Source organism: Nymphaea colorata, unplaced genomic scaffold (assembly GCF_008831285.2).
Source record: "Nymphaea colorata isolate Beijing-Zhang1983 unplaced genomic scaffold, ASM883128v2 scaffold0001, whole genome shotgun sequence".
Taxonomy (NCBI): domain Eukaryota; kingdom Viridiplantae; phylum Streptophyta; class Magnoliopsida; order Nymphaeales; family Nymphaeaceae; genus Nymphaea; species Nymphaea colorata.
In genome coordinates, this window is record NW_022204507.1 from 2526913 (window position 1) to 2539433 (window position 12521).

At 36.9% G+C, this 12521-nt stretch overlaps 1 protein-coding gene across 1 annotated transcript; it reads left to right on the forward strand.

The window, feature by feature from the left end:
- Window positions 1-449: 449 nt before the first annotated feature.
- LOC116267867 (sodium transporter HKT1-like) lies at window positions 450-12204 on the forward strand. Its single transcript, XM_050075343.1, has 4 exons — window positions 450-1678; window positions 4184-4429; window positions 6441-6517; window positions 12134-12204. The coding sequence occupies exons 1-4, from the start codon at window positions 594-596 to the stop codon at window positions 12202-12204; spliced, it is 1479 nt and encodes a 492-aa protein (XP_049931300.1). The 5' UTR covers window positions 450-593.
- Window positions 12205-12521: the final 317 nt, after the last annotated feature.

Below are 12521 nucleotides of genomic sequence, written 5' to 3' on the forward strand. Positions count from 1 at the left end.
AGGTATTGCTCCAGTACCCTAGAACCGGATTCAGCTGCGCCAGTCCATGAAGCCCGACGCCCTTGACATCCCCTTAATCAAACCTCGCCAATTTGACTTAGATCTTGACTGGACCGGTTGCTAGAAGCCAGATAATCCTTCCTACCACCATGCTTCAAATGAATAATTGAATATGCTGTTCTCGAATTCTTTCCAACCAAGAGGGGTTGTATCACATTGACTGGCAAGGCAGTCCATTTCAAAAAGTTTGAAATCCAAATCCCGTAGTTGATGTCAAGAAAGAATTCATTTCCTAAATTTTCACCTCAAATTTTATTTCACCCACTCGTGTTTAATTTTTTTCCCCTTCTTTCTCTTGCCTCACTTTCAAAAATTGTGTATAAACACTTCCCATCTCTTCTCTCAAGGAGATCTGTAGCTCTTTCCTTCTCTGGACCCCAACATATACATCTCTCCCCTCCATTGACACCCCCAGACCCACCATGGAAGGTTTGGATTATTACCAGATGAACTTCAAGTCCTTTCATGGTGGTATGGGTGCACGTCGTATTTTCATAAGAGGACCTGTGATCTCCTGAAGGTGGCGTACGCTAATGGCGTGGCACTTGCACCCTTTCTGCCTAGTGCTTCTCTATTTCATCTCCATCTCCCTTCTGGGCTTCATCGCTCTTGTGCTTTTCGAGCATGCGAAGCCCGGCAGTTCCACCAGCCTCGGCAATGTCGACCTCTTCTTTATGTCCGTGTCGGCGATGACGTCGTCCAGCCTCGCCTCCGTCAACATGGAGGACATGTCCAACTCCCAGTTTTGGGTTCTCATTTTCCTCATGCTTGTGGGTGGTGAGTCCTTCCTCTCTGCCGTCACCCTCCTGTTTCAGTGCCTCGACTTTTCCGCCCTCGTCCCGAGGCCGGAATTGGCCGGCATGTCGAGGACTGCGGACACCACGGACGTCGAGATGCCAGTCCGGCGTGGTGTCATCGCCGGTGCCGAGAATGGGGGAGGGGCCGATGGGTCGGAGAGTACAACTACAGATGTGGCGATGGTTGACGAGAGGATGATGAAGCTGGGGTCCAGGAAGTGCCTGGCGAATGTGGCCTTGGGCTTCTGCATGTTTGTCAATATACTTGGCTCTCTAATGGTGTTTGCTTATTTCAAAGTGATTCCCAGCGCTAGGAGGATTCTCAACCAAAAGGGCCTCAACGTGGCCACTTTCTCAATTTTCACCACGGTTTCTTCCTTTACAAACTGCGGCTTCTTCCCAAATAATGAGAACATGGTGATCTTTAGAGAAGACTCCGGGCTGTTGTGGATGGTCATCGGTCAGATTCTTGTTGGGAATACATTTTACCCTGTTTGCTTGACCCTCATTATCTGGGTACTTATGAAATGGTTTCCTAGGAAAGAGCACGAGTACCTGTGGAAGAAAGGCCATGAATTGGGGTACTCCCACTTGTTCCCATGGCGGAGCACCGTTTATCTCACAGTCTCCGCTGTAGGTTTCACGGTCGTGCAGCTAATCATGTTTGGGTTCTTAGAGTGGGGATCCGTGTCGGGGCTTAGTTTCTACCGGAAGTTCGTCGCCGGGCTTTTCCAGTCTGTCAACGCGAGGCATGCTGGAGAAATGGCCTTCGATCTTTCGGTTTTCTCGCCGGCGCTCTTGGTGGTCTACATAGTTATGATGTGAGTTATTGTCTGCCTTTCTCTGTTCTTTTTTTTCTTGTTCTTTTTTTTTAAAAAAAAAAAAAAAAAAACTCTCGTCTTCTTTTTTCGTGACCCGTCCACCACCAGGCAAAACTTCGGACGCATGCAGCCTGGCGTTGGGCCCAGACCTAGTCCCCTTGATATATAATTTTCTTAATACACTATTTACTAATATGGATAGATGCTCATTGCTTAGTATTAGTATCGAAACCACTTAAAACTCATAGGTGTCGATTTGATAAATGAAACAATTTGTGAGTAGTATATTCAAGGGCACCCAGATTTAGCGTTTCAACTACCAAAAAATCCAAAAGTATTTAGAGGGTCAAAACAACATTCGAAGACCATAAGTTCAAATTAATATGTACCACTGCTCATGAGCCACACAACCATGTATATATAAGCCAAAGGCCCTAAGCGGGTAGGTAGGTGTGCTACTTTCATATTTCACAGGTTTGTTCCGAAATTTAAGAACATACATGGACGGAGAGTTGGGAATCATGAACTATTGGCCGTCAGTAATATGTGGTGCTAGGACATACCAAGTATGCTGACACGTATATAAAAGCATTTGTGTTGCAGTAGCTTAACTTTTATATATCTGATTTTGCATGATCGTACAATCCAATCATTTTTAATAAATAATTGCAGGCAGCTATAGAATTATATATGACATGCTCACAAGGATCCACTTAGAGACCAAGCTTGGCCAACTTCTATTCGATACAATAAATCGAGGCATGAGATTAATCGTGCCAGTCATTTGTTCTTTAATAGTTGCTTCTAGTATATCCTTGGCTTTCCAAGACTAAGTTCATGCCTTCTGAGTTTGAGGTGGACAATAAGCCTTTTTTGGTTAGGGTGGGGCCCGCATCACGTTAGAAGGATCTAAAACTTCAAAAAAGCAAGAAACAGTAAGCGGTCAAGTTTCCTCGAACTTGGCAACGGAGTTTAAGGCTTTGAAGTAGAAGATGGGAGGCCAAGAACACAGATCTCCTGGTATTTGTTAGATCTAACCGACCCTAGCGTTTGTGGCCGTATGCATTTGTGTGAGGCAGAGAGCGCGCCTAGAATTTGAATGAAAAAAAGAGGAAAACAAAATGAAGTGATAATTCTTTCAGTAGTAACTTTCAAACATCACGATAGATGTTTGGGATTTGAATAAGTTAGCCGGTAAGTAGGGTTATACAAGTTCGAGCTCCGATTCGTTTCACATATAGCTCAGCTCGAATTTGATTCGAGCTTTATAAGGTGAGCGAGAGCTCGGGCTAGATTCGTTTAATCTCATTGCTCTTAATATATATTTTTTGCTTAAAATTTTCACATTTTTATTTAAGTCATTTTATGTTTTTAAAATTATAAAAATAAATACTTGTGTTAAATTAACCTAATCGAGCTTAATCGAGTCAAGTTTGCTCATTTATAAACTCGAGTTATCAGTTAAGCTCAAACTCAACTGGTTTAACTTATGAGTCGAGCTCTAGTCAAGCGAGTTCGAATGAGCTAGAGTTGACTTGATTCGTTGAACATTCCAAGCGTCCATTATTATTCCAAGCGCCAATGTGTTGTGTTGTGTGGTGGGTGGCTTTCTCTAATTAATCTTTGCCCGCCAACGTCATTCTTTTCTTACCAATTGGCAGCACACTTTCTTCTTAACCGTTCTTTTTTCTTTTTATTTTTTTCCCTAAAAGCGAGAGTTTTGCTTAATTAAGCGGGTTGCTTGGTTGTTTCACTTGGTTCTTGTACTCTTCTTGCCGACTCCGAGATTTGACTGTCTATCGAGTAGTAAGCCTAAAGAAACGGAGAACTCTGCTACTCGAAATCTACATTTTCCTTGAAACTTTAAGTAGATAAAGGATGAGAAGAATACAAATTATGAAAGAAAAGTATATTCTCATTTCTCGATGCCTGGCTACTTGCTTCTTCTTCCTAGCTCCTCCTCACCATGAATTATTGGCAATGGAAAAAGGGGGATCGAAATTTAGAAAATCTAAAGAAAAAAATATATTGTCCTTACCTAGTTACGTCCAATCCGCCCCTTGTCTGTTTCTTCGTCCAATCATTGTTCATAAAAAAATAACAGGAAAGAATATCCGGAGTTCACCTCGCCCCATGCTTTGAACGGTTTTGTTTTCGGGAAAATCTTTCGGATTTGGCTCAATTTTCCTGTCAGTAATGTAAAAACTTTCGGGAATATCCTAATGAGCACTGTTCGAGATAAAGGCAAAGCTTTCATAGTCTCTCTCTCTCTCTCTCTCTCTCTCTCTCTCTCTCTCTATATATATATATATATATATCTATATATATATATATATTTGTTTGTGTGTGTGTACGAGAGAAGTCAAGACAAAATCGAATTTTATTTTATTATCATAAATATTTGTTGCATATATGGTCATCTCTACATCAACCTTGACTCCATTTTGATTACCTTTGTGAAAGGTGGCCGATTGACGAAGAATTTGAAATGAATTAAATTTGCAGGTACCTTCCTCCGTATGTATTCTTGGTGCCCCTGTCGTCTGTTAAAACAATAAAGAAGGACAATCACAACGGAAGCAGCAAAACGAACAAGAGGAAGGGAGGAGGGTTGATAATGGAGTATTTGCTTCTTCCGCGGGTGGCTTACCTCGTTATCTTTGTGGTGCTGGTCAGCATCACGGAAAGAAATAAGCTCCGTGAAGACCCCCTCAATTTCAATCTCTTGAACATTGTCTTCGAACTTACCAGGTCACACCAATATTCCCTTCTCTATTCAATATTTCCTTCTTTTACATGTTGTTCAAAATAAGACACGCACGCACACATATATCACACATATACGTACGTCCACATACTTTGAAAACCGGTTGAAATTAAAGAAAGAAAAGGATTTTACCTTTCTCTTCCGAAGAAATTCTATGAATACGCTTTTTTCGTATAGAAAACATTTTTTCGGAACGGCATGCAAAATTTAATGGGCGAGATTTTCAAATTTGTTGTTATTCTTTATGAATGGCGAGTTGGCATTATGAAATTCTAGACCTCTCTGTGGTCGTTTTACAAGTCGCAATTTTTTTAATTTAAAACAAGAATCTAGATATAGGAACTAAACTAATGCCCATATATTGCCCACACGTTTTGAACGTGTCCCAATTTTAAATTTTGAATATTGATATTCAAATTTTGACTTGTGGATCAAATTAACCTCAATCAGCTATGACTTGGAAAGCCCAAAAAAAATTGAAAGGATGAATAGGAAAATTGGCCAAGGCAGATCGAATTGGGTAGGTGGTGGTATATTCCAAGTATACTTGGAGAAATTAGTATTTTACCGACGGCCAACGTCCCACAGGTCGGTGAATCCATGTTTCTTTTTTTCTTTGGTAGTGGTAGCAAACCGGCCCCTAGACATACATTGGTTAGTTTCAACCATATGCCAACGCCGATCGGGGCTAGAGGGGATGTCCCGCCTTGAGTTTGCCTCCAAGTGTTATTCTTAATAAGCCATGTCCCACTGCATTTGATGAAGAGAATTGCCCTTCTGTGCCAATTATTCCACCATCTAGACGATGCCGAGAATACAACTAATTGTATTGGGATGATTGATTCTACCAAAAATCATGCAACCGGCAAATATTTACAATTATTCTTTAAATCACAATGTTCGTTCAATTTGACGCTGACATAATGGTCTTTTTGCCATTTTCAGGGGCCAAATCTTAAAAAATAAAAAATTTAGATCATTCATCACTCAGAAAATGAGTAGGGCATAAAGCCATCTCCGTCCAATGGAAAGTACAAGATACCAACTTTAATGACAACTCACTAAACACCAATGGAATGACACTATCCACACGAGAAGATGCCAATATATATATATATATATATATATATATACATATATATATGTATATCAACGTCAATGATAAACAAAAATATATGTATATCAACGTCAATGATAAACAAAAAGTCAAATCCTATCGTTCTTTTTGTAAAGAAAACAAAAAAGTTGTTTTTCTTTTAGCAGTGGGCAAGCCATTTAGAGCTTCTTCCTCCTTGTTGTAGTTCATTGCATGTTCATTTAGTCATAGACACCTGCTATATAACCTATATATATATATATATATATATATATATATATATATATATATATATATATATATATATATATATATATATATATATATATATATAGACTTTGATGATGTACTTATTATGAAGGATGCCCCACTCCACGTGAAGGAATATCCCTGTGCACGTGAATAGTTGTCAGGATCACTATGTAAAGGTCGTTGTTAGTTGGATGATGAGGGCAAGCTTTGGCACCCATGACTATGCTCTCAATAGCTAGTTGAAGATGTGAGACCTATCATCATTTGGGTCGTCTTGACCTGCTCATTTGTGGTTGGTAGAATTTTGTTGGCACAAATCATACATACAGTATAGAGGGTGTTTTTTTTTTTTAGGGTTGGAGGTTCATTCCACCATCTCTAAGCTCTTCTCTATCCCCTCCTTCTTTATTATTCATAGAACTTGCTTAATGACTTATTACAATTTTGAGAAGGAGTCTATTGGGACGTGACTGTGATCACTCCAGAACACACGTCCCTTTAAGATGTGAACCACTTTCTTTGTTGCCCAATGCACTATCTTAAGAGATTACTGATACAAAACACGACTTCTCCTCCTCTACATCTCAAATATAAAATGCAAACAAATATAGAGACATTTCTGACCATATATGCATCTTCAAAATTAGGTTGCAGTGTTTACAATGGTGGATTGAACAAGCCTTCTTGAACATAATTGTACTTTATCAATTTTGGGCCCTTATATGTATTAAATACTGTTTGTCATTGTTTTATGAAATGTAGTTTTTGAAATAAGTGGCTAAAGATATTCATTATCGTTTACATTTATGCATAGATAGGTGGCTAACTCGGGATCCATGAATTAAAAATGCAGCAATGGCTTCAAATTTATATTTTAATTTGAATTATGTTTCAGAGGAAATGATGTTAAAAGTCATTTAATTAAAAAATTAAAGAAGTAAGATCCCAAAATCTGAGTATCATGACATACGAGTGCGATGGATTCCCATCCACTTGCGACTGCGAGGACTCTCAGATTCTGTGGGCTCTACGAATTTCTACCTATTTGTTTGTTCGTTGGCAGCTATCATCCTCTCCAATTGTTGCTTGCAATCAACAGTTTCGATTTTGAACATCGCTAAAAGAGATAGTGGGGATCGTGGTGCAGCGCCTACGGGAATGTGGGCCTAACAACAGGCTACAGCTGCCGACGGCTACAAGAGATCAGCGACAGGCCATGCCGAGACTCATCGGTGAGCTTCTCCGGGAAATGGAGCGTGGCGGGCAAAATTATAATCCTCGTCGTCATGTTCTTTGGAAGAGTCAAAAAATTCACAGCAGGAGGCAAAGCCTGGGTTACCGTCATGTAACCCATCGTTCGATACAGATCCTTCGTTTTTTCTAATAGTTTACACATAGGTGTCCTAACTTATGGCAAATTTATCATTAGCCACCTCTTTTTTCAAATATTTGGGTTGTATAATGCATTGTCTTTGCAGGGCCCACTTGTAAAACGAGGGACTCGAAGGTATCCAGATTATGTAGAAATAGCCTGGTCGGGATAATTGGCGGCCGTTTCAGCAAATGTATAAGCTCCTCTTTTTTCCAAGTAATCAATTGGCCCCTCAACCCTTTTATTTAAGAAACTGCTCAAGTGAAGGTCATGTTCTTTATTGACAAAAAGGAATATAGACATGTACCACTAAATCCCACGTTTCCCGATCAAAAGTCATGACATCTCCAACTTCTGCAACCTTAATCATCTAAGACAGTAAATCCCAATGTTTTAAATCTGGCGACTCAGGATTCGGCTCGTTCATTCTTGTACTTGTGATGGGACAACTCGGTGACTCAAGCCAGGTTTTGTTAACTATTGTTTTCTAAAAAAAACCAATATATAATTTGTCGTTTAAACAACAAAAAAATTATAATGACTTGAATATGTGTATAATTCATATCATCAAGTAATAATTGAGTTATATTATCTATTTTGACAACAAGAAATTGATAACAGGACCTAAATGTATATTTAAAAAATAAAACTGTGGCAAGAATCAATATATCAATGAAAAACAAGTCAATAAAAATCAAACACTAAGATTAATATCTTCAACATTTACAACTATGTAAAGGTTAACAAATTTGACATCTATGATAATATTATATAAAACTAAAAGTCCAAAAGTAAAGAGGCCAACATCCTAAAACTTGAAATAAATACACCATACAAGAGGTTAAGACTAATTCGTTATAATAAATGATCAATAATTCTAAATTCTTGTATTTCAATAAATTGGTGGACTCATATTACACATTAAGTAATTAAGTAATGAATAAACAAATGACCTTGTTAATTACAAAATACAAAATTTATCACTGGACTACACCCAGTTAAACGACTTTAGTAGAGTCATGGCCATGTCACCGCCGAGTTATGCTAAGATTAAACAAAAAATGGGTCTCCTATGTGTTGACCAGGTAGAGGGCTGAGTCAACGAGTAGGTGAGTTTTTAAACAATGGTAAATTCAAGGAGCACACCTAGGGTCATTGTTAACAAGATGCAGTCTGGGCAGCCACTGCTGAACTTGAGAGAAATTGTTGGGTAAAGAAATGCATCCTTCAACCCCTGCCCAATGTCATTTAATTCCTTCCAAAGAGCACTTAATTTTGGGTTGGAGGACAATTTTTTCCCCCAAAGTAAAACCAAAACCCAAACATTTGTTGAGAGCCTGTTTGGACATAAATTTTGATCGCACCCTCCATGTGTCAATTGTTTAATATTTGACTAGCCTCCATTTGATTTGTGTAGAATTTCCAATGAGATGTGACCCAACCTGTAATAGGTACGGAACTTGACCGTTTCTGTCACCTTTATCATAGGTAATCAAGCCACGGTCTTTGTTTCATCCTTATATTGTGTAATCATCTAGATGTCATTTTGATCCTAATACAAAAATAAAAGAAACATATTTTTGTTTTTGGAAGTAATACTTTCTTAAAATATAATTTGGCCTTCAGAACTTAGGACTCATAATGAAATGTCGTTAGATTATTTTCATTGGCATCATCGGTCATGCAACAATGTACTTTAAGATAGATGATGCATGCATCTCAAAGGCCTGATCATTATGATTGGGTTCTTAGGGTTAAATGATCTAGATTCTAAAGCTTGTACATGAAGGTTATAACAGTCAATTAATCAGGGTTTATGGTTCTTTATAACTTTTTGTTTAAGAGTTGGGACATGGCTTTGTGGGATTGTTTTAAGTTTTCATATCATCATTCTAGTTTAAATTTAAATTTCAATACAATCAATGGTTTAATCTAAGTTTTTTTTCAAAGTATTTTTTAGTGACGTGTTTTTTTTATCATCTTTTTTTAATATTATGAAACAATATTTTCAGTGTTTTCGTGATGTTAATCTTAAGGTTTCATTTTTTTCTAAGAGAAGTTTATCTTAGGATTTTAGGACTATGATGTGATCAGTTTCACTTAGTTTAGATGTTTGAGAACTAAGTTTTGGGGTGTATATTTATTATGGCTTGCTAGATGTGACCTAAAGTTTTTTGATGTCCCTTATATTTTTCAATCACAAAACTTTGAGGTTTAAAAAACTTTTTTTGATATCACTTGTGTATTTTCAAATTCTTTTGAAAGCATGGATCTAAAAAAGAAAACAATGTGCCTAATTAGAACTTAATCAAGTTTCGATTACTTCTTATGCCGAATTTATTACTTAGAGTATAGTACTAAATCCAACTTGTTTATATTCTAACTAGAGGTGAATTGCATGCTCTAATGATGTAAATGTGTTCAAACTGAAACCAATGCATGCGAAGTGAACTTATTTGAGGATTTAAGGATAATTATTTATTCTCAAACTGAGATTCAAATCAATGTTAAAAGGATTAATCACCATTGAGTCTCAGTGAAGTTTAATATGGGAAGATGTGTGTAAGTAACAAACCAAAGACAAAAATAAACTAGATCAAATGTGTAAATCAAGGGTCATGAGTAAACTAAATACATGGGCTAAGATTAAAATAAATGAAATACATAAGCATCCATGAAAGACTAATAAACTAAATGAAGCACATAGATAAGTCAAATGAAATATAAGGCGTAGATCAAAGCTAAATGCTTGGACTAAAAATTAAAGATAAGTTTATCTTATAAATCAAATCATAAGCTGAATGAAATCTAAAGATAGATGCCTTAGAGAAAGAACAAGAGATGAAGAGAAAGATAGAAAGATGGAGAAAATGAGATAAGAAAGAGAATTAAAGAAAAAGAAAGAGAGAGAGAGAGAGAGAGAGAGAGAGAGAGAGAGAGAGAGAGAGAGAGAGAATGAGAGAGAGAAATAGAGAAGAAAATATGGAGTGAAAGAGAGAAAAGGATTGAGAAATAGAAAGCGAGATAGAGAAAAGGAGAGAAAGATAGAAAAAAGAGGAAAATAAAGGGAAAGAGAGAGAGAGGAAGAGAGAAGAAGAGAAAAGAATAGAGAGAGAAATTGAGGGGAAAATAGAAACATAAAGAGAGAGAGAGAAAGATAAAGAGAGAAAAAGAGAGGAAAATAAAGAGGGAGAAAGATTGAGAGGAAAAGAGGAAAATAAAGAGAGATTGAGAAAAAAAAGAGAAAAAAGAGAGGTAAATGTTGAGAGAGAGAAAGAGAGAGAGGGAGAGAGAGAGAGAGAGAGAGAGAGGAAGAGAGAGAGAACTATAAAAAGTGAAAGAGATGAAGAGAAGTTACACATACCTAACCTCAACTTTGCCTACTTGACAAGGAAAATAAATCTAACTAGGCTAATTTGAAGTTTTTAAGAGATGATTATATATTCTCTAAATCATGATTAGCAGAACGATTATACGGCAGAACTGTTTTTGGCGTTAAATACACATTTTTTAAAAAAAAAACAGTGTTTTTTGTGACAATAGTGTAAACCAACCACCATCAAAAGGTCTCAGTGCAAAAAAGAAGAGGAAGACTGCGCAGGTATTTTTGTAGCTTCACTCTCAGCTCCTTTTCCTGTTTCATTTTTTCCTAGAATCATCTTTGTTTCACCCAAGTCATGGAGTGCCACTATATTCACTTAAATATTCAATCTCTTCTCAATCTATTCTACATTTTTGAATGCCTTGATTCTTGTTTTTGTTTCTCTCCTTCACATTGTTATATATCTGTATTGGTACTGCATGCACACCTGCGTATGCTGATGTGTGTGCTGAAACACTTGGTCAAGCTGTTTTGTGTCGTGCTTTGGAAGTTTTAACACAAAAGGACTCATTTTGTTGACTTCTTCTTGCATCAGTAATCATGTAAATATAATTTGCATTGTTTTAATACAATCTGATATATTATATATAAAGAACTGTTCTTTTTCAACACAGCATGCTCATCAATCATCATGTTAAGCATTAGCTTCACTACTTTTTTTTTCTTCATTCACATCTTCGATTTTTTTTACATGAATTTAAACATTTTACATTTTCAAAAGACCAAAAGGAAAAAAAAAAGTATATGGGCTTATTTCACCGGGAGTCTCTTGAATGAGATGCACGATATTGATACCCATTATGAACTTCCTCATTTAATTTCCAACAAAGTCTGTTCTAATTTTCTCTTGAAAAGATCTGTCACATTCTCTGTGATGAGAAGACAATAATGGAGGATGAACGTGGTGAGCTTTTCTCTTCCAGAATTCTGCATTGAGATTCAAGAGAAAAACATGACTAATGAGTCATAAATATATTCATTTAATTATTTACTTTTTCCAACAATGGGTTTAACATGAGAAAGAACTTTTAGAACATCAAAATTCTGGTCTTCACAACTTCTTTTATAAATAAAGTCGATTAATTTTGGATTAAATGACAGTAATTTCGGTTTATTCCAATCGTAGTTTGTCCTTGCTCGATTTTTTGTTAAGACATGAGAATTTATGTCTGTATTTTTCTCTATACACGTTTTTCGTTGCTAAAAGTTTAGGATTTTTGCTGTTCTGCATTTTGCTAATTATGGTTATGCTTACCTAGAAAATGGTCAATATTAGCAGCCAGAAAATCTGTTGAATCTTACCTTTTGTTGCTCAAACGAGTCTAAGATTCCGCCACAAATGGCCTCAAAGTTTCAAGTAGTTAGCTATACTTTATCCACATTTATGATTGAATACAGAAAGCTGCTGCATCTGCTGAAGACTCGGAGGAAGAAGAAGAAGATGAAGATATTGAATTTAATGATGATGATGATGATGATGATTTTGAAGGTGGACTTGTTTCTCCTACAACTCGATTTCCTGTCGTTAGGCTGTCTATCTACTTTATAGCTATATGTGCATTTTAACAGCATTGTTATATCTGCAGATGATGATGAAGAAGACATGCTTCAGCATTATCACTTAGAGAAGGCAGAGATAGCATTCAAACCGGCATAACGGGAGTCCCAAATGTACCAGATTCATTAAGGAGAGCTATTAGTTCTCATTTAACTTCCATTAATTGATATAAGTTAACTGCCCAAACAAGCTAAAGGATTTAAATGCCTAAATGAGCTAAATGAGTTAGCGTGTAAACGAGCTAAACGAGTTAGCGTGTGAATGAGCTAAACGAGTTAACGTGTAAACAAGCTAAAGGAGTCAACACCTTCTTAAGCTGAACTGGTTAACGTCTAAACGAGCTAAACGAGTCAGCACCTTCTTAAGCTGAACTAGTTAACGTCTAAACGAGCTAAACGAGTCAGTGCCTTATTAAG

Excerpts from the sequence above, each read along its gene's own strand:
- LOC116267867 (XM_050075343.1), top strand. The coding sequence starts at position 594 with ATGGCGTGGCACTTGCACCCTTTCTGCCTAGTGCTTCTCTATTTCATC. Across the intron at positions 1,679-4,183 it reads GTGGTCTACATAGTTATGAT|GTACCTTCCTCCGTATGTAT; the intron begins GTGAGTTATTGT and ends TTAAATTTGCAG. Across the intron at positions 6,518-12,133 it reads TCAATTTTGGGCCCTTATAT|ATGATGATGAAGAAGACATG; the intron begins GTATTAAATACT and ends TTATATCTGCAG.